The sequence below is a fragment of the Orcinus orca genome, chromosome 15, assembly GCF_937001465.1.
Source record: "Orcinus orca chromosome 15, mOrcOrc1.1, whole genome shotgun sequence".
In the NCBI taxonomy this organism is placed as follows: Eukaryota; Metazoa; Chordata; class Mammalia; order Artiodactyla; family Delphinidae; genus Orcinus; species Orcinus orca.
Window position 1 is genome coordinate 2,787,967 of NC_064573.1, and position 25,566 is coordinate 2,813,532.

The 25,566-nt window shown below is 51.5% G+C and overlaps 1 protein-coding gene across 7 annotated transcripts in view; it reads left to right on the forward strand.

The window, feature by feature from the left end:
* The window catches only part of ZNF516 (zinc finger protein 516), a 164,791-nt gene that overhangs the window by 72,077 nt on the left and 67,148 nt on the right, over nt 1–25,566 (forward strand). For all 7 annotated transcript variants that reach the window (XM_049697658.1, XM_049697660.1, XM_049697661.1 and 4 more), the window contains exon 3: nt 20,166–21,584. In XM_049697658.1, coding sequence (XP_049553615.1) covers nt 20,166–21,584 — 1,419 coding nt within the window. The remainder of the gene's footprint in view (nt 1–20,165; nt 21,585–25,566) is intronic.

Below are 25,566 nucleotides of genomic sequence, written 5' to 3' on the forward strand. Positions count from 1 at the left end.
GGTGGTCACAGAGCACCGAGCTGATCTCCCTGTGCTATGCGGCTGCTTCCCACTAGCTATCTACCTTACGTTCGGTAGTGTATATACGTCCATGCCACTCTCGCTTTGTCCCAGCTTCCCCCTCCCCCTTTATTCATACAATTCTAAAAAATGGGCTTAGTTGGTTGATTCCTATGTGGTTGCATAGAAAACATGGGTCCTTTTATTTCTGTAGTCCTGCTATCTGTCTTTCGATTTATGTATTCATTCAACAAACGTTTATTGGCTGTGGGGCTGCAAGGAATTAAAGACCAATAACATGGGATGCTTATTGTTAAGGAGTTTAATGGTCTTGCAGAGAAGGATATGTAGTGTATTTCTATTCAGCATGTTCAGAATTTAGGGATATGTCAGTACTTATCCGCAAATTTTACACACAGACACACACATGCGTGTGCGTCCAGACATAAATACGCAATGTATGTTACGTACATCTGGTATGTGTATATGTATATATAATTTTGAAGTCCTGGACTAGTAAGATTTAGGTACTAAATTCCACTTCAGGTGCTCCAGAAGCAACTTTACATTTTTTCAGCCAGGTTTGGGTGCTTGGGGTTGGGGGAGGGCGGAGAACGGAGCCAACTTCAGAGACAGAAAAGCTTTCCTTCTGAGTCTGAACCTGCCTTGTTTGTGGTCATTTACACAGCACGTCATGTTTCCAAACCACAGCACTTGGCTTCTGCCTTCAGTCCTTCACGGACGAAGACTGGGTTTCCAGGTTCTTTCTTCCCAGATGTGGAATCTGGTGTCAGAGGAGGGACTCTGCAAGGAGGGGTACACGGCGGGGACCACCGGGCTTGACCGCTGGTGTCATTGGTGGGATGGCACTCCGGGCTGGGGGCGCGTGGGGATAAGGAACGGTGGACTCGGGGTTTTTAAGACACCATGAGAAAGAAGACTGAGAAAGAAACCCAGGTTCTTGGAATACGAGTGAACTGAGTGTGCTTTAGGCCTCCAACTTGCCTGCAACTACGTTCAGAAGACTTGGAGGTGGAAGGGTCTAGAGCGACCAAGGTGCCACGGGTCACCTCTGTCATTGCGGCCGCATCTTGGCAGTGGGCTGGCCTCTCGCCTTCTCCTCAGGGGCCACGCCCTCCCTGTTCTCGGCTGGTCCCCCTCTTTCATCCCCTTATTAATCCCGCATACAGCAGCTCCGGCAACAGCCCGGGCTGACCCTATGGGTCACCAGGTCAGATTGCAGAGTCCAGTTCTCCTGAAGATTGAGGCAGGGTTACCAGGCCACACACGTGCCGTGGACGGTGGGGTGACAGTCCAGGAGTGCAGGCAGTGGCTGGGCACAGTGGCCCTCCTCCTGTCCCGTTGGGGTGTCCCTCGAGGCCCCCTGCCCCTCCCCCCATGTCTTCCACCCACCACGTGGAGCTAGAGTTCCCTGCCCTGTAGGCACTGAGAGCAATAAGTGTGAGGACCCTGGCTCCCTTTTCCTGCTCTCAGGAATGGGGCCCCATCAGGGGACAGTGAACCTCGGTGTCACTCACTCTGAAAACGACTGATGGCAACGGTGCCCATCTGCCACTCCGCCTGGCACCTCTGGGCTACAGTGTGTTTTGTTGTCTCCGACCCGCTTGGGTTTGACTTCCTTGGGTCTCAGACATTTTCATCTTAAGGGATTTTTCAGGTTCTTTTAAGGTTAAGATGACCTACCTGCTTTGCTAGCTTCGTTATCTATGTACCTGATAATAAAAAGTGATACGTAACATATTTTTAAAAACATTTTATGCTGGAGGTGGCACCGGTGTGCAGATGGGTTTCCACTTTGCCTGAGTGCAGAAGATGCCTGGATATTACAGGAGGGCCACCGCCTCGCATCCTCAGAGCAGACAGGAGATTCAGAGCTCTGGAGCTGTCTTCTCCTTTTATGGACGGAAGGTTAACACTGGGTTTCAGGCCTCCCGAGTCCAGAGCGGCCCTTTCTTTGTGACTAAGGTACCATTTTAGAACTTGCTGAGTTTGGTGCTTTTGTATTTTGTCATTACTTTTGGAGTTCCTAACACTTCTAATTTCCATCATGTCCGGGGGTTAACGGTGCATGACACGTGTTCAACAGTGATGATTCTGCCTCATCTCCTTACTTTTGCTGCCGGTCTCCTAATGTCGGGGAGCACGGTCTTGTTTCTGAACTCTGATATCATGATCCTAAAGGAAGAGTTGAATTTAGAATGAGTCTTTCGATTAAGGAATACTTAGTTAAGCTGCGTCCCACTTGCTTAACTCTTTGGAAGTTTTCTTGCCTGAAATAAGTGGTGTTTGATGCAAGTCTGTGGGATTCGGATTTGGGGGGGGATTTGTCTAGAATAAGGCAGCAAAGAGGCCCAGGCCGCGACCAGTGTGCTGGGGGGGTGTCTGCCTTGGGCGTATTAGGAAGGCGGCTGAGCTTGAGGTTTTCTCCGTAGGGCGCGTGACCCCTAAGGCTGCTTGGTCCCCTACGCTGATCCCCCAGCCACGTGAGGCTGCCGTGCGGGACGGGAAGACGGGTCGGGCCTTTGCATCATTGGAGAAGTTCTGTTGGATGGTGCTGGCCCGAGGGATTCCTCGTGCTTCTCAATTGTCCCGGGGACACGGCCTCTAAAATCCAGAAACTGTCTTGGAATTCCAGCTGCTATTATCTCTCGTTTGACCCCTGAAAGTTTTCTCTCCTTTTAGGATCCCAAGTTTGCGTCACTGGAGGTAAGATGAGCACGCTGCAGCCGTGTAGTCGCTAGAGGGTCGGGTGGATGGATGTTTGCTCTGTGATGTATTTAAATGGATACAAGCTGAACTTGTGATCAGCTCCTCTGGGGGGTGTTTGCTGATGGGGTATGAGCTGCATGCCCTGAGACATGGTGAACTGGGGGAGAGGAAGCCTGTGTGAGAATCTGAGTTGAGGATTTCTTCTCCTCCTCTGTCCTGACTCACAGACTGCTGCCTACGGGTGGATGATGGTATCTTTGACTGCAGAAATTCATTTGCAAGAGAAAAGTTTCCCTTGTGTCAAAATGACTTGAAGTCTTCAGAGTCACAGGTTCCTCCCTCCCCCAACAAAGCAAGGCAGTCTTACCTGTTAGGGCTCAGTGCGGGACATAGAAACCGCACCAGGTATTTCAAGCAGGAAGTCATCCAGTACAGGGAGTCACAGGATCCTTGGGTGGGCTGAGGGGCTGGTCTAGGCCTCCTGCAATGGCACCCAGACATTCCAGGATTGTCTCTGCTGGAAGAAAGATGCCCCCTGCCCCGGGGGGCCGAGACTGGCTCCAGATCGCCGGGGCCTCTCATTTGGGGACCTGGAGCATCAAACGCGGCTGCAGGGCCGTGTGGCTCTTGGAGACTGGCCCTTGGGGGTGTTTTTGTTGTCATATTGGGTGTGATTCACTCTGGTGTGAATGTACTGTTGCTACCGGAAAAATAATTTCTCCTCAGGTGGTATTCAAGTGCCTGCCTTTTTTTTCCCCCTCAAAATACTGTTAACTTCAAAATTATCTTCTTAGAGTTTTTTCCTTTTTCATTTCCGTTGGCGAACGAGTTGTGCCAGTGGTAGCATTTACTGTAGTGTTTTGAGGGCAAGGTTAAGAGGGAGAATTTTATTCATTTTGATTATACATTTTAATTAATTTTGATAATGAAATTTTTGTCATTAAATTCGGCCATGAAAATTTGGTCATCGGAGCTCTACTCTAGTATCCCTGATCTACAAAGCATAGAATTCTTACACAGTGCACACCCATGCAGAGGAAACGGGTGAACTGCCCCATTCAGGAGAGTTTCAGCCTAATTGTCCTGAAATCTTTTCTCTCGGTACTCTCCTCTTCAGGCTGTGTATTTGTTTTTATTTGCTTAAATTGGAAGTAGACATAGGTATATATATCTCTACTCATTTGCTGTCTATTCCTCTGAAATCACAACTTTTATGAATTTAAAAAATTTTTTTTTAATGGTCACAGTAATGTTTGCCAACTTATTGTGAAAAGATATCACTACAGAATATGGGAAATTGTAAGACACAGGGTCTGTGGCCAAAAAAATTCTCACTTAATGTGTCATGATTTTTTGTAATTTTAATTTTTTTATTGAAGTATAGTTGATTTACAGTGTTTCAGGCGTACAGCAAATTGATTGTCGTGGGTGTGTTTGTGTGTATATAGATACAGGTATATACGTACATCTTCTTCTTCAGATTCTTTTCCATTATAGGTTATTACAAGATACTGAATAGAGTTCCCTGTGCTGTACAGTAGGACCTTGTTGTTTATCTGTTATATATATAGTAGTGTATGTTTGTTAATCTCAGGTTCCACATTGGGATTCGAATTGAATTTTAGTATTCCGCAGCTCTCTCTTTTCTGAAGGTTAGACAGATAAGGGTCTCTGTCCCTGTTCATGCATTTTGCCTTGACTTGTGAATGGGTGGCGGGCCTTGTTTAGCGGACCTACTCTCAATGTATTGGGTCCCAGTGTTCATGGTGACCTTATTTCCAGGTGTTAAGGAGATAGGTTATCCAACGCTGTTGCTAAATCTTTCATAGGAGAATCTGTCTGCCGAGGTGGCCCCTTACAGGGCTACCCAGGACAGCTCTTTAGAGATTGTTTTATAGCGATGAGAGAACAGAGACGGTCAGCCTGGAAGCACGCACAGCTGTCAGCTTTGAAGCCTCTTCTCAGACTTCTCTTGTGCCCTGCCCGGCTGCCCTGGTCCCTCTGGGTTTTGGGGGATGACGTTGATGCAGCCTCGTGACCAGTGCCCCGTGGGCTTCCTCGTGGTGACGGCAGCCGTCCGCACCTCCCATCGTGAGGCGTTTTCCGCTTCACGGGTTCTTTGACGCCACCCCTTAAATCTCAGGGTGAGCTGAGTCACCCTCGGTCCTGGGTCCACCCAGTTCCCTGGGGGCGGGTCGCACAGGGCTGAGGGTCCCGGGAAGCGGCTCACAGCCTTGCCGGGAGCTGCCATCCGCTTCGGACAGCAGCGTGTGGTTAGGGACGCACATCCTGACGATGACAGCAAGGTCACCTTGACGTGTGGTGCGAAACGGAATGCGTTTTCCCCTCCTACCAGTTTTGTCCCCCAGGACCCAGACGACTCCTCACCCCCCGGAACATGAGGCCTCGTCTCAGTTCTGGTGACACGCCTCCGTCCTCGTCACCCCGTGAATTCGTGGGAGGGCGGCCAGGCCAACTTGGCACCAACGCCGAGGACGGGAGAGCGCGCTGACCGCACCGGGCGGGCGCCCGCAGGGCAGGGGTGTCCCGGTAGAAACGGGGGTAGGAGGAGGGCGGGGTGGGGACAGCTGGGGGCCAGAGGGCCCGACCTGCAGAGGCACATGGTGGCGCGGGAGCGAGCGCCGCAGAGCCCGGGGCGGAGGCTCCGTGCGTGTGTTCAGGGGGCACGGTCGGGGCTTTGGCGGGTGGCAGCGCCTGCTTCTTGACCTGGGTGCGGTTACGAGAGCGATCGCCTTAGAGTAACTTATTGAACCGTGAACTGGTTTTGTGTATTTTCGGAATCTCTGATTTATTTTACCATAAAAAGGCTCAAAGAGTTCGGGGGGCATGGCGGTGTTGCCTGGGACGGCACGGTAGACAGGGGGCTCGGCTGGTGTCCGCTGCCCTGTGAGGGGACGGCCGTCAGGGGCTCGTGTCCTGCTGATTTGGGGCTCAGCCCCTCACAACGGAGGCGTCAGCGCATTTGATAGGGGGGCAGCGCAACTCTGAGTTCACACCTGAGCGCCCTTGCTCGGAACCAAGAGAGCCTGGGTTCCAACAGGTGGGTCTCACTGCCGGGGGGACCCTCCCAGGTTTGGGTGTCAGAGGCTGCCCAGGCAGGGGCCAGGTCGGGGCAGGGAGGCGGCCGGGCTGCAGTCTCACCTGCACACTTAGAGCTCCACGTCTCTGACTCTGAGAAAGAGACACCTTGTCTGTTTCAGGATCGTCCGTGGGTTCGGGTGGGACCCGCCGCTGATGGTGAAAAACAGGGTGTTCCTGACACCTGGGCATTTGTACATCTCTTGGGTTGACAAAAAAGTTTCAGCAGAAGCCCAGAAATCCTCACCCATTTCGACAGGTTAGCAAAACCGTGAAGGGTTAGCCTGGAAAGGGAAGGCCTTGGTGAGACGTGAAAGCTGCTTTCACAGGCTCTGCTGTTTGTTTTAAGAAGAAGAATTCGATTAACAGAAAGGCCTCAGGTGCAGAAGCAGGCAGGCGGTACCCAGTGGTGAAGGAGTCCGGTGTCCACGGGCAGGGATGCTTCCTCACGATGACCGCGATCGGGACGTAGCGGCCGCGGACGTGGGCCCTGAAGGAGAAGCTGGCTTAGAGGTCCCAGAGGCCGTGCTGCCACCGAGGACGCTGCTGTCCCGTGGCCTGCTCCGCCGATGTCAGCACGCCTCCTCTGTGGACGTTCCGTGGCAGGGCGTGGCGTGGCACTGGGATGACATGTCAGAGCGTGGCGCTGTGCCTGCTGGCCGGCGTGGAAGCCAGTCATCCTGATGGACCCCTGGCCTGGTGCAGTACTAGGCTCGATGTGTGCCCACCGCCCCAGGGGACTGCAGGTGGGATTCCAAGCCACGGGGAACGGTCTTTCGACCCCAGGGACGTGACAGGCCTTTTCCTCTGTGAACCCAGTAATGAGTCTCTGCAGTTAAAGTGACACGTGTTCCTCGTGTGCCGTGTGGGTGAGTCACAGACTAACAGACAGATATGTAAAAATACGGAAGGATTTATGACTGGGGTTGTCCGTAGTGGGTGGACGCTTCATTGTGGTTTTTAAATTAACCGTGAAGACACAATAGCCTTGAGTGTCCAGAAGGTAAAGGGGACGAGAGGCTGTCCTCGTCACCCCCCCACGACATCTCCCACCCCTCCGGCGGCGTCCCACCCCTCCTTATCTCCAGACCCATCCGTGTCGTACCTCTGAGTCTTTCCTGGGTTTCCTGCCCTGCACACAGGGCTGCAGCGGCTCCACATGCGGCCGGGGTCAAGTCTGAGCTGGGGCCGGGGCCCCTCAGCCCCTGTGTGTGACGCTGGCCGCATCGCTTCGTGGACAGGCTGTCCTGGGCGCTGGGGGCGCGTTGCAGCCTCTGGGCTGCTGATCCGTTGGACGTAGCGTGAGCGTCCGAGGGGGGTCCAGCATGAGGGGCCGCGGGGGGCTGCCTTTCATTGTGGTGCCTTTGCAGACCCTGCTCCTGGGGGCGACTGTGTCCCCTGTTGCCTAATGGGTTGCGCCATTGCCGTGGCGCTGGGAAGCCATTTCACCAGGCGCTTCCAAGGAAAGTTCATATCCGCTGACCCTGTTCCCGCCTGAGCTGTGGCTTTGGAAGATTTGCAAGGAGCAGGGGGCAGGCGTGTATCGCAGTTTGCTGCCGGGGACGGTGAGGGTGGCTGCACCGTCTCCTATGGCTTAACGGATTCTACGGTCTCCTTGGGACCATGGTGCACATGCATGTACCCAGGGGCACACACATGCACGTGCACATGCACACGGGGTGATCACGGGGTCACTGGGGTTTGAGGGGGTAGTAGGGACGGTGACCGAGGGTCCCCTGGAGCGGCGGTGAGGCCGTACACGGAGCATCCCCCGTGCCCAGCGGGCAGTCAGGTAGAAGTGGTTGGCCTCCGAGGTCCCTGCTTCGCTCACGGCATTTGCTGAGCTGTGTTGCCGTCCAGCTCAGGCCCAGAAGTCGGTCCGTGCCTGCTGGGTGCTTTGCAGAAGCTGCTGGGCGGGAGAGGAAGGCCGAGGTCCTCGCCCTGGCCACCTGCCCCCACGCAGAGCGGAAATGGGGCGATTTCGGCCCCAGGGCTGGTGCCCCGGCTGCGTCCAGGGGACTCGTGGCACACAGGCCGAGCGGTAGCCTTGACTGGTGCCCAGAGACCCGAGGTGACCCGTGTGGATGTGTCGCCATGGAGCTGTGGTTCCGAAGACACAGCAACCAGGACGAGGGGCTGTGTAATTTTTTCCCAGATTCTAAAGATAATAGCCATTTCGTGTTTTGCAGTTACGTGTCTTAGGTTTGGTGAATGTGTTTTCTAGAAATCGAGACGTTGATCGACGTCTGAGTGGAGGAAAGAAGCGGGGGCCCTGGGTTCCTGCTTGTGCGGCTCGTGGTGGTGCTGAGCTTGGCCACTTGAAGGTTTTCAGGGTGTGGATTGATGCGCTCAGCTTTTAAAATTAGCCCCAACGCGCACACACGTTTTCTCCTTTTAAAGAATGGTGTATGCATTGGGTTTTGAATTCTGGACTTTGTAATTGTCTGGCTGTGGGAAAGGGAGCGAGTTCTCAGGACTCGGGGTCACATGGGCAATTATCTGGTTGGACAGTAGCTGCCCCCGGCGGCCCTGCAGCCCAGATACACTGCCGTTCTCTTGTGGGAAACCGCGTGTGTGCGTGAGCCTGTGTGCACTGCGTACATGCCTGTGGCTGGGCGTGCCTCTGCGCACACGTGACTGTGTGTGGCCACGTGACTCTGCACGTGCGTCCCCTTTGTGCCTGTAAGAAGCGAAGGCTCAGGACGGACGGACACAGACAGGAGAGGGTGCCGGCTGGGCCTGGTGATTCCCAGTGCAGCCCCGGGATGGCTTGGCAGCTCTGCAGATAGATCACATTCATGAACACGCTACATCTTTTTTTTTTTTTTTTGGTACACGGGCCTCTCACTGTTGTGGCCTCTCGCGTTGCGGAGCACAGGCTCCGGACGCGCAGGCTCAGCGGCCATGGCTCACGGGCCCAGCCGCTCCGCGGCATGTGGGATCTTCCCGGACCGGGGCACGAACCCGTGTCCCCTGCATCGGCAGGCGGATTCTCAACCACTGCGCCACCAGGGAAGCCCCACGCTGCATCTTTGAATGTGCTTTATTATGGCTTCAGCTCTGCCGCCAGGATCAGTACATCTTTTCAGTCCCGTATAAACTGTAAGCTGCCGGCATCTGGAGAGACACGGAGGTTATAGATTAAGGGGGCTAGAACCCCAGCAGCCTGTTGAGGGTGTTTTTTAGGTCAGAGAGAAGAGAGAGCGTCAGTGGCTGCCGTTCTTAAAAAGTGGGTTTAGGTCACAGAATCTAGACGTTCAGACCAGTGGTGACTTTGCAGATCACTTCCCATCTTACGTCTTGCTATTGTCCAGTCCAAACTCAGTGTTCTGGGGAGGATCCGGGTCCCTGTCCCCAAGGGGCCTCGGGAGGTGGGTGCAGAGGGAGAACGCAGGTCACAGGCACGGTAGGGAGGGCAGAGCAGAGGACGTGGGGGAGCCTTCCGGACCCTGGCGCGTGGCCGGGCCGCTGCGTTCATCACCGCGAGTCCACTTGTTCACTGGCGGTTTGATGAGCAGCAGCCCTCTCGCCGGGGGAGGCTCTCGTGAGGGCCACGTGTGTGCTCAGCTCACTACTGAGTCCAGCGAGAAGCATCGCAGTCACGCCTGGGTTTTATACAAAGAGCGAACAAGTTAATTAGTATTGACCGAGACGGCACCTTTAGCAAGTGGAAGACACGGGGCTGAGACGTGACTTGTGTCCTCAGAGTATGTCCTCCGAGAGCCATCCCCCACCCCTGGAGTGGCCATCGCCCCCTCCCACGCGTGCACACATGCACAGGCACACGTGCACACACGCAAGTGCACACCTCACTGTCAAGGAGCTGCCCACACTCAGCCGGTGCCCAGAGAATGCCGAGCACGCCTGAGTGCAGCAGGGCCTGTCGTGGGCTGAGTGACAGTGGTGACCAGTGTGTTTGCTGATCCCCCCCCCCCCCCAGATATCTCTCCAGGCGGGTGGGCGGGAGGGATCCCACAGCTGCAGTTTCCCTTAGACGGCCTCGGATGGGATGCCAAGCCCGTGGAAGCAGAGGGGCCGGGTGGAGGGCCTTCCCTTTTGAGTTCAGCTGATAGAATTTGACGGAAAACCCTCTACTTAGCTTTAAACATTTTTAATTCATAGATTCACAGCTCCCACTTAGCCAACGAGCTCCTGGAAAACAGTCACAGAAATACGATATTGCAACTGCTTCTCAAAATAGAAATATGACTAAAGGACTGAGAAAATAAACGTTAGTAATTGGGGCTTTCCTGCAATTTTTCTGTGCGGCATTGCTCCATCGGGGTTGTAATTCTTTGTCTAGACTTTTAAAAAGCTGGATAAATTGAAGGTGAGCTATCAGTCAGGAGAAAAACCAAAGATATGCAAGAAAGAGGAATACAGGTATTTCCTCTTTATTAAAAAAAAAGGGGGGGGGAGAAAGTGAAAACCAGAGAGTGAAGAAGTTCGTGAAGAAGAAATGTATGTATGCTTTGTTTTTGCATTTTAATGGAAAACAGTATAACTACAACCCCTTGTTCAGCAGCAGGCCTGGGCAGCCTGCCCAAGAGTCCAAACAGTTTAGTGACGTGATTTGGGAATATTTGCTTAAATTATTAAGTAAAATATAAAATAATTCTTGCCACTAAATGTCTCTGGGGGAGTGAAACATCTGAGATTTGATATTTATAAAATAGTTTGAACTCTTTATGTGAGCGATACAGAAAATCTCTGTATTTTATACTCACTTATACATGTATAACCATAAAAGGCTAGAGAAGCAGCTTCTGGTGGGAATGAGATGACTAGGCAACAAGCTGGTGCTGCTTAGTTAACATTCTCCGTGGTTCCTGCCCAGGCTCACGGCTTCCTAGTTCACAGTTAACTCCGTGTGAGGTCAGGACCATCCTTGTTGCACATCAGCTGGTGCCGTAGGAGGAGGGATGCTGGACCAGGCAAGATGGGACGCTTACTGTATACGGTCAGCTTCGTGAAATAATAAAGGGTTAACTTGGCGGGCGTGTAGATGCCAAGCGCTCAGAAATCGTGTCCCCAGAACATGTTGCCCACCCTCAGTCTGAAGGCACATACGACAGTGCCCCATGAATGAAAAGAATTTTGGTTTTCATGTAGACAGAGTTCTGTGTGGAAGGACATCAGGCCATGTCGTGCCTGTCTTGGGCCGGTTCGCCTTTGAAGCACCCCGGTTTTCTGTCCAAAAATTGGACCTTTGTAGGTGCTGCCTGTAATCGAACCCTCACGGTCTAATGGCATAGACAGATCATTTCACCTGAGTTAGCCAGATCGTCCAAGTATATCACTAGCTTACAGCTCTCCACATTTTAACCTCTGAAAATGCTCATGAACAGACACATCAAGAGCTTTTGATGAACGACTCTTACCCATTTCAGATACATTCGGTACTTGCGAAGCCCTTTCAGAGGAAATATGCACAACTGTACTGATGCACACTTAAAGCAAGTTGTCGGTGTACCTCTTTGGCTGACACGTACCTGTTGTTCAAAAGTCATGCCTCCTCGGTCCGTTTCTGAAACCCGGGACGCCACGCGGAGCGCAGGCGCCGGCAGCGGGGTCTCGCGTTGGGAGCGGGCGCCATCTAGTGGTGATGTCCGCACACGGCGCCGGAAGCCGCGGTTCCAGGGACAGCCCGGCCAGCACTGTGCCCCAGAGTGGCCTTTGTTCTGCAGGTCAGCACGTGCTTGGTTTTACATGTGAAAGATTGTCCTGATAAAGAGTCCCAGTTTCTTTAAAAAGGGTCATTATAATTTGTTTGTAAATACACAGAACTCGGGTTTTGTATCTCGGGATAATTAAGCAGCAAACTTTCCAACCACGTGAAAGCTAGTTTGTGTCTGTTGTAATTGTTTTTACGTTGGAGATGTACAGGGTGACTTCTCTGCCGAAGTCTTGCTCCGAGCTTGGTCTCTCAAAAGGCAGCTTGTGGAAGAAAAAACGAAGGCGGTTTAAGGGACGTGCGTTTTTTGTAGCGGTTGAGGAGCTGGTGTACCCGTCCTGCCCATTAGGAAGCAACAGGGCTGGAGGGTGACGCAAAAGAAGCATCGTGTGCTAAGCTTCCCTGGGCTGTTCCTTGCTGCACCTTTTTAATGACATTTTAAAATCTAAAAGCTATATAAATGCCTTCTTTCAGCAATTACTTCGGCTTCAACATACTTCTTTATAACATTCTGTTTACTTTCTCTTTGCCTTAGTAAAGTGGAAATGTTCATTACTCTTCAGAGCGTGGTTTGTAAAGTTTTGTTTAATGGTTTCTTTTCATTTTTACATTTGTTTGAATTTTGTCACGTGGACAAGTTTATACTTTCTGTTAGGATTTGGGGAGTGAAGGAGGGTGTATAAAATGGACAGTAGCTGTGAAAATAGACCTGAATTCTGTTCACTTCAGCATGGATTCGATTTTAAAAAAACACACAAATGACCCGAGTGACACATTTTTATGGTTGTATCAGTGAGGAAGCAGTAAGTTCTAGATTTCTAGAATGTGATTATGTTTTATGGCAGGACGGACTACCCTCTAGTTACTGGAAGCTTGAGTGGAAACGCGAGGTATTTGATTAACCTTTAAAATGTTGGTTTTGTACTCTCTGAATAGGAATGTTCTTGAAAACATTATTCCCCAGATTTCAAGCTTTAAGTATCCTTGTGGAACGGTGGTTACACTGTTTAGTCAGAAGTCCTGTATTTAATCTGTAAGTGTTTTTCTTCAGAAATCAAAATCCGGCTTCCAGAGTGCTAAGATATTTACATATTTTTCTATTAACGCAGATAAATTACAGTTTTGTGAGTTATGTGAACAGATTAATTACTTAAAATGAAAACTCCTATACTGTATTCAGACAGACAGAAAAACAAGCAGGAACGATTTAGGGAATAAAATATTGGTTCATTTATACAAATTTTAAAACATGATTATTCAGTTGTCACTCATTGTTCTAGTTCTGTCTGGTTTCCTTACTGAAACTTTGTTATTATTATTAATTATTATAGTTCATATTATATGTGTAATGAGTGAGAGAGCTTTGAAACACTTCTTTTAAAGAGATTTTTCTGACCATAGAGCTGAATAGTCCTTGATAGATACTGGGCCATTAGAAGCAGTTTCTGTATTATTCTCTATGGAAACAAAGCCTGTCCTTTTACAAAGGGTGAAGTGGGGCAGAGCTGGGACTTTCACTTTGGTACTGGTGTTGTTCCTGGGCCTGGAAGCCCTGGTGATTTCCTTGTTTGCTGTAACCCCTCCTTAAAGCAGCCTCGCAAGTAGGTCACTTGGTCACGTGCTTTTCTGGGTGCCCCTCTGTATACGACCAATAATAAGAGCGTCTTTTGCCCCTTGGTTATTTTCCTTTATTCTCCCAGAAGGAGAACTTCCACATTGAACCAGCCCCAGGCAGTGCTTTTCAGCGTTTCCTTTGCTTCACTTGCACAGAAAGCTTATTAAACCGTGTTTGCTAATTGAAAAGCCCCATGGATATTGCAGCTAAAACGTTTTCTTAAGTCATTTCTACATTGTATCCAAGACATCCTATGATAATAATAATCCTCTTCATCACATTTCATTGAGGTTCAGTGTTTCTGAGATTCTTTTAGCTGAAATATCTTTCCAGGGACTCTTTCCACCCCCAGACACCTATGCAGTTTTCTCTTTGTTAATTTCTTGTGTTTTAATTGTCTCAGTTAACTCTCAAGTTTCAGCTAAATCTCGATGCATAATGGCTCTCATTTCTGTTAAAACATCATACCTTTTATTCTGCCCTGTATCTATTTTTGTTACCAGCTTTCCCTTTTCTTTAATTTTTTTATTTAAAAAATTTTTAATTTTGGCTGCGTTGGGTCTTCGTTGCTGTGCGCGGGCTTTCTCTGGTTGCGGCGAGCGGGGGCTACTCTTTGTTGCGGTGCACGGGCTTCTTATTGCGGTGGCTTCTCTTGTTGCAGAGCACAGGCTCTAGGCACGCGGGATTCAGTAGTTGTGGCTCATGGGCTCAGTAGTTGTGGCTCGCGGGCTCTAGAGCGCAGGCTCAGTAGTTGTGGCGCACGGGCTTAGTTGCTCCGCGACATGTGCGATCTTCCCGGACCAGGGCTCGAACCCGTGTCCCCTGCATTGGCAGGTGGATTCTTAACCACTGCGCCACTAGGGAAGTGCCCCAGCTGTCCCTTTTTAAGACAGGGTAAAATAAAAATCAGAAAAGAAGGGTCTTCTGAGAAACATTATTTAAAAACGGATGTTCTTGCTGTCACAACAAGTTTTCGGTAACTGATAATATTTGTTATAAAAGTTACTAGGAACTCACAAATATTAAAAATAACCGCTGAAGTCTCAAAATTACTTTTAATCCGGGAGTTCTTAATGGTGAGAATTCTTCAGGCTTACAGTACTTGGGATATTGTATCTTTGGGGAGAGAGTTACTGTTTGTCCCATATAAGGCTCAAATCACGAGAATAATTTGGGTTTAGGCTATTTTCTGTCTCGAGAACCTCCTTAACCCCACTCCCCGTTCATACACTCGTGTGTGGAATTAGTTTGGTGGGTCTTTTCAACGAAGAGGAACAGCTAGGAAGGGGCAGGAAGAGACGATCTCATGGTCACAGCCGCTGGGGTTGGGAGAACCAATGACCTGAATGCGCAGATTGCTCGCAGCCTTGAGCGCCAGCTGCCGTTTGTGGTCATCACTACAGATGTTATTACATCCGGGTTTTAATTCAGGGACGGGGCTGCTGATGGAGTCTCATACTCAGGTCGTTCCCGGATCCCTTCCTAGGGCAGGAGGAGGGGCCGCAGGGGAGAGCATCTCTTCCTGTTTCCTCTGCAGCTCGCACACTTCCTGGGGCCACGCGCTGGTCCTGTGGCCGTGGGGCATGAGGCGCTGGGGGCGGGGAGGCCCTGTGAGGCGGCCAGGCGGCCTCTCCAGCGGGACCAGGGTCCGTCAGTACTTCGCGAACTGCCTTACCTGGCCGTCGTTTTGAGTTTTCCTGCATTACCGAGTTCTTGTGCATCCTCTTTGGAGAGAAGGTTCATCTTCTAGAATTGCAGGACCTGAAGGCATCTGGGGTCCAATATGCAAAGTTCTAGAAACTTGCTGCACACGTGAGGCTCAGTACTTCACCTTACAAGCACCCAGCCCAAATATGGGTAAGCTTTTGGAAAAGTCAAGTTAGGTTTCCACCACAGCATCTGATTCTTCCCCAGCAGTTACTGGACAGGGTCACCTCCATCCCTGCGGACCCTCCCCAGCCGTGGACGCGGCGGGCGGGCGACGGCTGGATGGCCAGGTAGGGCTCGGGCTCCACCAGCCACAGCGAGGCCTTGTGGAAGCTGTTCTCTGCCCCAGTTTCCTTACCTGCAACGCGGGGGAGAGCAGCCTCACCTCCTGGGTGTGTTGAGAGAGGTGATGGCGGGTGTAGCTGGCTCCGCTGGGCTGCTGGCTCCTGGGGAAGGGGGAGTCCTCATCCCAGCCCCGCGCTGGGTGTTCCCGGCTGGACGGCAGCTCACCGGCGGGAGCCAAGACGCCTCCTTCCCCTTAAGGGCAACAGCCTTTCATCTTGTGCCCAAGACCGTCAGGAGACACCAGGTCCATGTGTCCTTGTGTCCCCTAAATGACCAGTGTGGTGAGCCTGTCCAAAGAGGGAATCATGGGCTTTTATGGTGCTATTGCTTTTTACCTGTGTGGTTCCTGCTGCGAGCCAGGCCCTTGCTGCCTGGGGACCCCATCAGGGCCACGCCACCCCTAGACGAGGCCGGGCGATGCTGGCCAGATGGTGAGGTCAGCCATGACTGGGGCACCGCGGCCGGTGTCTGGCATCACATCCCGCTCGCCTACGGGAACCAGGCTGGCGGGCGCCGGGGACCAAGCCTGGCCAGCAGCGGTGGACCCTCCCTGGTGACGTAGAGCCGCGTCTCGCAGGCGGGACTGGTGACCCACATTCCTCCTGCTTCCTCTCGATCCCATTATAGACGTTAGTAGCTGATAACATCCTCTGAGATTTGCTTAGGTTCCTGTCAGAACGAGTCATCTGTGTTCACAGCGTAACTAACTGGGTGAGAAACTGGGGAGACTGGTCAGGAATCAGTTGACGGCGGGGACAAGTCAGTCTGTAAAGCTTCTCCCTCCATACTCAGGACACAGCTGCCTGCCGTGACCGTAGGTTTACCCAGGACACAGCTGCCTGCCGTGACCGTAGGTTTACTGAAGGGTCCGTCGGGACACGCATGCCAGGGGAAGGCCCACCGTAAGGCATGCAGGGTTTTGTGCTGCGTTAGTTTCTGTTTTGTTTTTGTTTCTGTTTTGAGAGTGTCTGTTTTTTGTTTTGTTTTGTTTTAACCAAGGGTGGGAAGTGAAGAAATTATAATAAACATAAAAAGAGAGGCAAAGAGCCACAGTCATACAGTAAGTGGACAGACTAAACCAAGATGAGCTGATGAGGTGACATATGATAACCGAGGATTTAGAAATGAGGCTCTTCTTGTGAAAGCGCCTTCAGTCCCCAAACTTGAAGCCGTTCCCTGCTGGCCCAGCCCACGTTCATGTGTGATGCCTGAACACGCGCTCCCCAGAGTGAAGTGCTAACTTGCTACTTTGAAAGTTATACGTGAAGCCACGACAGAGCGTTTTCTAAAAAAAGAAGCGTGTTTCCCCTTTACATCACTCAGACATACCTGTGCAGAATCCACCACATCTGAGTCCACTGAATGGAAAGGAAAGCAGTGAGGCCACTGAGGTGCCTGTGAAGCCAACGGTTCATTTCTGGTGGTCGCTGGTCCCTTCTGCATAATCCTCCCCACCCGGGAGTTGAAGGGAGAGAGAGGCAGCCTGTGGACCCCGGAAGGCCGGCCCCTCCCCGCCTGCTGGGGGCTGACCTCCAGCCCCACGGCAGCTCGTCTGTCTCGGCCTCTCCTGAAATCCGGTTCTCCGTGACTCCCGGTGATTTGTCCTCTGTCGACCCCAGCGCGCCTTGATCGTGGCCACAGTTAGAATCACCCAAAGGTTTTTTCAAAAAACGTGCAGACCCTTCTTCCCAAAAGGCTGGTTTTCGGTCTAGGCACTGGCCTTGGGTCTTTCTTCCAGCGACGGTTCACGTCCTTTGCAGATGATTCCAGGGGGCAGCTAGAATGCTGCTGGATGAACTAGCCCTCCCTCCCTCCCTTCAGGACACAGGGACTGAATGTCAGCGTTTGTGGTGGTCCAGCCAGCAGCCCTCTGTTTCAGGTGGCACAGTCCAAGTTCCTGCAGTCATTCTCCACATTACATGGTTTCCAGAGACCTCCCTCCATGAGCCTGTCCTGGACATGCTTTTGACTCTTCTTAGTATGGGGCTCGGAGCTGAGACTGGGCTCCTCCAGCTAGGTGCGCACTGTTGGTGCCCTTGCCTCCCTGGCTGTGGCTGTGGCTTTACCTTGATATATCAATAAAACCCTGGGCCGTGGAGACTCACACTGAGCTTGTGGTCCCCTAGGAGCCTGGACTCTCACAGCACAGCCCGTAAGCCAGACCTTTCACTTCCTGCACCTTGTTTCTTCTTGTTAGTTTTGAGCCTTTGTTCCATCCTGTTGAAAACTTTTGAATCTGTCTTTTTTTTTGGTGAAGGTTTTGGCTCTCCCTCCTAGCTGAGTGTCAGTCCTGGGTCTGATACCTTTGTCCAGTCCCATTTCTTCATCTAGGCCGCCAATAAATGATGGTGGGGCTGTGGGAGGACCGATGCTGTAGCATCCTTAGGAGACCTTCCTCCCTGTGGATTCTGGGCAGGGGTGTCGGGTCAGCTCCCAGTGCGCCCTGTCCAGCCACATTTCATCTTGTGCCCAAGACCGTCAGGAGACGCCAGACCCATGTGTCCTTTTGTCCCCTAAATGACCAGTGTGGTAAGCCTCTCAAAAGAGGGAATCATGGGCTTTTACGGTGCTGTTGCTTTTTACCCCTTAAACCAGAGATAAAATTTTGAAACGGTACCTGTTTTATAAACCAGAATACCGAAGCTCACAGCATTGATCTAATCTGCTTTCTCAGCAGGTCAGTTGAAAAGTGTGTTTTGATCTGCGTTAACATGGCTACAAACTGCTTCCTTTGCTACTTGGTGCAATTTAAGACCCATGCACAGAGGTGAGGAGCTAGGGAAGGCGTTTCAGAACCCTCACGCAGGTGTGCCGGCCCGCTGTGAGGTGCGGGGGTCCTCGGAGCCGTGTCTCTCAGTTCCGGTACCGTGACGGAGGGCCTGCTGTGATTTTTCACTTGGTGTCTTGGTCAGAGGTACTGGAGGTTCTCGTGATGTTTGAAATCCTTTGTGGGAGCCTAACCTCTGGGGGCTCTGACAGATGTGCTCTGAACACCTGCAGATGTGTAGTGTCAGGTACAGTGGCCCTGTTGTTTCAACTAATAGGCTTTGGTGTGTGTTCTCATAAATCCATATGCCTTTAATGCAGGAAAAACTAGGTCCCCCAAGCCGCCGTCCTGACTCTCTTTGAAAGTGTAAAAGTGAATTTGATAGACTGAGCCTCAGCCTGAATTAAACAAAGGCCAAGACAATCCCCTGCATTTAATTCCAGGTTAAATGCCCTTTTTATCATCAGGGCTTTCCAGGGCCGCCTGGTTTGCTTTCTGAGTAACGCTAGGTACCCACATGACAGGCAGGTATATCTAACTTTATTTAAATGTTAGCTTTTCAGAGCCTATAGGATCAGAAAATGTATTCCTCTTTTGTCTTGTTTCCTGAGCAATTCTGCTGATCACTACATACTGGTAACATTTCTTATGTGGACGTAATCCTTTAAAGTTGCTTATAAGTGGCTGTCTACCTACTAATTGAAAATGAATATTTGTTACTGTGTTCCTTCAGATCTCTGGTAAATGCCTTCTGTGAAGGACACTTTCCTGCTTTCCTGAAGATCCCTTTGGAATACACTTTTTTTTCTTCCTTTTTTTACCAATTTGATGTGATTACTGTCTTAACTCCAAAAATATACTTAGAAAAATTTTGTTTTATTTTATTTTTTGTTTTTGATTGAAGTATAGTTGATTTACAATATCGTGTTAGTTTCAGGTATACAGCACAGTGATTCAGTTATGTGTGTGTGTGTGTGTGTGTGTGTGTGTGTGTGTATTTTCAGATTCTTTTCCCTTATAGGTTAGTACAAAATATTGAGTATAGTAAAATACTAAGTTTAGAAATACAGTAAAACATTGAGTATAGAAAAATTTTAACATTCTGTGTAAACAGATACCTACATTCCATGAGAATGTTAAAATCTCTAAAAAATTCTTATTTAAAAACCAACAGTATTGGGCTTTCTCATAAAAGAAAACCTAAGATTTTAGTCCATCCCCGCTATGATACCTGTAATGAGAAAAAACACCTCTGAGCTCGTACTGATGGGAAGAATCCACGCTCTGTAGTTCGGAAAGGTTTAAGACATCCAGAAACGTTTGTGCACCTTCTAATTGAAATAAACCCAAGGTCGTCAGTGCAGACTTCAAGTGGGTTTTTTGTTAAATCGTGTCGAATCCACTTGCAGTGCAGTCTGGTCGGGGAGAAGCTTTGCAGCCTCGGTGCTCAAGCTCAGGGAGCCTGGCTGCACTTGGGGTGATGTTGCCGGCACTCACCCGGGAGGGTGCAAGGCCACCCCGTGGCAGGGAACCTGTGCCCGGCCAGCTCCCCTGTGGAAGGCTCCAGGCAGACCCCACAGGAGCGGCAGTGGGCGTCCCACCCAGGGAGCACCGTTTCTCCCGGCCATACCCCCTGGGAGGCGTGGGCATGAGGAGTGGGACTCACCCCCTTCCCGCTCATGCCTCCAAAGGAAACTGTTGGTGTCCAGGTTTGGGAGCTGAATGTTGGACTTTACTAGACAGTCACGGGGGCCCATCCTGAATCGGCCCGTAGTTTCTGAGGCAGCTGCAGGATCCCTGCGGGGAGAGCACACTGTTTTCCAGCCCTGCCTCTCTGTGACCATGGGCTGAGGGGTTCTTTGAAAGCCACGGAAAGCCTTATGCTGTTATAAAGAATTAAGGTTTTTTTCTGGTTTTTGATAGAACTAGTCCCCCTCTGTTGACTAGCAACAGTGTAATTATATGTCACTAGATAGGCAGCTATGATATTTTCCCCTGTAGTCTACTGAGTCATCTAATTGGAAAAGAAGCCCCACCCCAAATAGCGCCATTTTGCCCTCAAGGTTGATCCGCTCTTCACAGAGCTTGTTGATCCAGGTCCTGGATCGCACCGTTCCTGAGACCCACACGCTTCCCTCCACACGTGCACGTGGCGGTTTGGGTGTGCTTCTCTGTCTTCTGTTCTGAAGAGAAATGGTAACGTCACGTTTTCCATTTCGATCCTCCAGGGACAAAGCCACACCGCTGCTGCTTTCCTGAAGAAGTAGCCTCCGCTGCGCTCTCCAATGGAGACCAAAGTCACACACTTGGAAATAACCCACCGGGAAGAGCTGCCAGGGAGCCCAGCGCGGGGATCACGGCTTCTGTGTCCGTACTTGAAAGCAGTAGCAGAGACACTTCCAAGAGAGCAGAGCAGCCTAGGTTTTCTGTGGACTTAAAGATGCCAGCATTTCACCCCAAGCAAGAAGGCCCCGGCTCCAGGGATGCTGCGGACTTCCCTTCGCATCCCGCTCAGACTGCAGACGTGCAGCTCCCCTCTGAGAGCCAAGCCACCCACCCGAAAGAGAAGCTGTCTGATTTGCACAATAAAGAGCATTCCGGGGGAGGGAGACGGGCGCCGGCCCCGGACCTGGTCCCGCTGGACCTGAGCGAGCGGTCGACGCGGGATGACCCCAGCCGCAAGGAGGGGGCCTCCTCCCTGCAGGCAGCTCTGGCCGTCCACCCGTGTCCTTACTGCAGCCACAAGACCTACTACCCCGAGGTTCTGTGGATGCACAAGCGCATCTGGCACAGGGTCAGCTGCCACTCCATGGCCCCCCAGTGGATTCAGCCCAACGGCTACAAAAGCATCAGGAACAACTTGGTCTTCCTCACCCGGAGCGGACGCACGGGCCCCCCGCCTGCCCTCGGGGGCAAAGAGTGCCAGCCTCTGCCCATCTCCCGGTTCACCCGCACTCAGGTGCCGGGCGGGGCGCCGGGCCCCAAAGGGAGCCCCTCGCCCCTGGGGGTGCCCACGAAAGCCGCCGGCTTGCCCAGGAGCAAGGAGAGCCACCCCGGGGGGCCCTGCGCGCTCTGGGCGGCCGGCCCCGACGGGCATCGGCAGACCAAGCCTGGCCCCGGCCCCGGCCCCGGCCCCGAGCAGCCCGGGGCTCCGCCGCCCCCGTCCAAGCCCAAGCAGGAGGCCGGCCCGAGACCCGGGCCCGCGGCGGGCAGCGGGGGCTTCAGCAGAACTGCCACACCGACGCCCACCGTCATCGCCCGGGCGGCTCCCCAGCCCCCGGCCAGCAGCAGGCAGGGCGACAAGTATGGCCTCCCCCCGGCGGGCGCCGGCCTCGGTCCCCCAAATAAGCACAGTGCCCTGGACCCGCCCAAAGCCAAATTCAGCCCTCAGCCTCAGGGTCAAGCACACGGGAAAGGTGACGGGGGCCCCCCTCTACCTCCCCGAGAGCCCCCCGCCAAGGTCGGCTCCAGAGGGACTGCGGCCTCGCAGGCCCAGCCCGTCTTACACAACATCAAGCAGGAGCCTGCGTCCGAGGGCCCCGAGAAGCGCCTGGACATCCTCAGTATCTTTAAGACGCACATTCCAAAGGACTTTGCTTCTCTCTACCAGAGCTGGGGCGGCAACGGCCCTGCGCTGGAGCACAGAGGTAAGGGCTGCGGGCCCTCTCCCCGCCCGCCCTGGGGGCTCTGGGACCTCACGGGGGCGCCCCTCCTTAGAGGGGCGCAGTGCTGCCCACTGGCTGTGTCTGAGCCCCGACGCAGTGCGCCCTGGCTGCTGTGCCCGGCCTCCTGCTGACGTCCCCGGCACAGCCAGCCACGCCCCCTCCGCGCCTAGCAGGCAGCCTCCGTGGCACTTAACCCACTTGGCCATTTTATCTTATTTTTGTTCTTAGTATTTTTGTGGCCACACCCACAGCTTGCGGGATCTTAGTTCCCCGACCAGGGGTCGAACCCAGGCCCTCTGCAGTGAAAGCGCTGAGTCCTAACCACTGGGCCGCCAGGGAAGTCCCTCCATTTGGTTATTTTAAACAAGGATCTGTAGATGTTCATTGTCTCATGCCTCTATAAAGCAACCACTTCAAATGCATTTGAAGTGGTTACTTAAGTTTTATGTTTACACGTATGTAATTTTAAAAGCGCACATCAGTACTACAGCATTCGTTAGCAGAGCCTTTGCAGAATGTGAATGTCCCTTACCAGCTTTGGGGAATTGACTCATGTTTAAAATTCTGGAAAAAATTATACCTCAGATCATTGTCTTCCTTTCCTCCCGGCACCTCGGTATTAATACCTAATAGGAATAATAATTAGGAATTGTCAGCGAATTTCCACAGGCTCCGTTGAATGCCTGCATGGGATATGATGCCCTTGTTCTTGATTATAAATTGAAGGTAGCTCTCAGTTAACATCCAGAACTCTGGGAAGTCTAAGTATTTCCATTAAAAAGTAAATAGACAAAAACCCCTGTGGGGCTCCGGCTCTCAGTTACCTTACCTGGGTGGTCCTAACCCTTTTTTGCATACCACCGTACACCAAGCATCTGTAATTTATTAAAGTAGGGTACCATTTCAGATGAATTGTGAGATCCAGTCCCTCAAATTCCAGGAGCTCAGAAGCACCTTTGGGGACAAAGTTCAGATCGTGGGAGTCACGAGCACAGAGGCACCCGATCCGCTGTGTGGGATGCCTGGTGGCCGTGGTTCCCGGCAGACGGATGTGCGCCTCTCAGTTCCCGGTTTCCTCCTATGACTTGGAACCTGCCCAGCTCCATCACTGGTGCCACGTTGGTGTGGCGAGGAGGCCTTTGGTCCATGTTGACCCTTAGAGAAAAGCGAAGGTGTTTTTCGACTAGCAGAAAACTCAGGCGTTCCACAGGCTTAGAGATTTTGCCAGTGGAGTCCTTACCCCAGGTGGTTCTGGGGCTGTGGCTCAGAGACAGAGCTTCTTGAGAATTTCTAGAATGAAGCGGAGGCCTGGCTGCCTGGAGGTGGCGGAGGCTTTCATTAAGATGCGGTGCACAGGGCGTGTCCTGGTTAAGGCTCTCATCCCCTCCCCTGTGCTTCAGGTGCTCTGGGTGCACGGCCCTTGGTAGGTGGGGAAAGGCTGCTACCACGTAGCTTAGCGTTTCCACCTTTTTGGATGTTGTTAAGTTTAGTGAGCTTTCCATGTTCTCAGCAGTGTTTCCCAGTCTTGCAGATTATTTTCTCTGAGATGGAATAAACGTATATTGGTTGGCCTTTCGGGATCTCACGCCAACCTCAGTTCTCTAGATACAGGTTTTCGTGGACCCTAAAACAGAGAGGACTTAGATATAGATGATGGTGAGTTTCGTGGGCGCCGTGCTCCTGGTCACCTTCTCCCCTCTGTCCAGTGCTTCCTGGAGTCTCTACCCGGCTGCAGAGTGAGTGGAGTCTGCACCAGTGTTTGGATGACTTCCACTTAGTAAACCAGACTTGAACGTCATCTGTTACAACCCACAGCCTGCCCGATCACAGCTCTAAACCTGCCAGTTCGCACCTAGTAAGCGGCCCCCATGCCCACTTCCTAAAGGCTCTTTGTGCTGCGTGTGGACCTGCCTTGTTGTTGCTTTTTTTCCCAAAAAAGTAGAAGTGAGTTTTAAGTTAAGGTTTAGAGAATTTCAGACGACAGACTTTGAAGTACAGGTAACCTGAAATGTTTTCCTTTTCTTTAAGATTTTTTAAATACATGGTTCTAAGGCTCCCCCCTCCCCTTAAACAGAGGTTAGATATTTATCTTTTAAATGTGAAAAATGCTAAATCGTCCTCAAAGCGTGTGTGCTGTTCTTGGATGATTTACTCTTCTCGTGTCAGGTGTAGGTGTGCAGATTTATGGTGTTTTCCCTCACCCTGGTTTGGGTTTCTTAGGGGAAGTGCTTAAAATTTTTTGGCCTTGGTGTGTGAGTTCATAGGTGTGTTTTGAGAACTGAAGCTCTTGGGTTTAGGGAAGAACTGAGGTCAGCTGTGTAAATCCTGGTTGGCCTGCCTCAGTTTACCTTGAATGCCCCGCCAGGAGGGACTTGCTCCCCCCCGGTGGCCCCTTCTCTCCCTCATGGACTCGGTTTGGCTCCTGGTCTGGACTTGGGGGTAGTTCAGAGCAAGCCCAGAGCTCTTCTCATCCCCGGCCCATTGCGTCTTCAAACCCTGTCCTTTGCCTCTCCTGCATCCCTTTCCTGGTCCAGCGGCGGACGGGTATCAGTCCCTGCTTGGCCTACGGGGGGCCTTCGCTGGTTCCTTTCTCCCTTGAGTGTTTGTTTATGATGCTTTGAAAGTGTCGTAGCTGCAGGGAAGCCCAGCAGGTATGGCGAGGTCTGTTTGAGGGGTGAACAGACAAGTGATGTTTCCTGTTACGGAGACTCTATGTCTACTGTTGCAGCCTAGAAACTCCGTGCAGCCGCTCCCAAAAATTACATTCCCGACATGTTACTGAATTTGCAGTAACTAAACTCTCAAGGTCTTGGTTTCTATTCCTTGCTGAGCACCCATTTTTTTCTTGAGTACATATGTAGTTGACTTTGGCATCAGGAATTGAGAGTCTAGAATCTGAGCGAATTCATCTCCACTCCACGAGTCTGTCAGCAGTTTGGGGGCTCACACAGTCTTGCTGTGTTTCCCCGAGGGGTGTCGTCTGCGAGTGAAGATCGCAGCCTCCCCACGCGGGCCGTGGGTGACACGTATCGCGGTAGGAAGGCAGAAACGTGCAGAAGGGAATCTTGTAAAGGAAGAGGCACTCACCTGTTGTGGACACGACATCCTTGTGGTGCTGGAGGTGTGATCCTGTGAGTCTCGAGGGAGGTCCTGTCTTGAGACAGAGAACGGTGCTCTCGGGCGATGCCTCTGAGACATCAAGGTTTTATGAGGTTAAGAGAGAGAATCCTCAGAGAGCTTTTCCCCACCTGTGTTTTGACCAAATGATGTTTGTGTAGAAATGAATAGTCTGGAAACTCTGCCAAAAGAGAAAAGACGTTACCTGGAAACGATCATCGTCACTTCCCTTAGGGGCTTGAAGCCTAATCCTTTAAGAATTAAAAAAAGCTACGTTTCCTGGGATCATTCTGCTGTGTAGATCGCAAGTCTGGAAACAGGTATGAGTGTAACGTGAGTGGTTTGTTGATAGAACAGTCATAAAATAGTAAATTATCTGTGTTTCCAGAATTTGTGTCCAGCCTGTAGAGGATGATTTGGATTTTAGAATTTAAAAAATCGAAAATAAAAGAACAGGATAATTCTGGATAGGATAACATATAAGGTCTTTCTTGTTGAGACTTTAAAAAAGTCTTGTATGTCCAAGACATATTAATAGGATGATGACAGAAGATGTGTACTTCCTTTGTGTGAATCTCGGTAGCATCTTTGCGGGATCCTTCAGTTTCCTCCCTCCCCTGGCGGGGGCAGCGTAACGAAGTTGAGTGCATGTTGGCAGGGCTTTGGAGAAGAGTCTGCAGGTGCCCCCAAAGACCCGTCAAGGCCTCTTCATTTCCTTTTTGAGCCCACTTTCTATACACAACTTTACTTTTGAGGTCAGAGTGGCAGAGCTGTTTGCTCACCAGGTAGCCTTCAATTCAAATGAAGTTTGTAACCTTTCTCACTAGCTCAGAATTTTGAAGTAGCT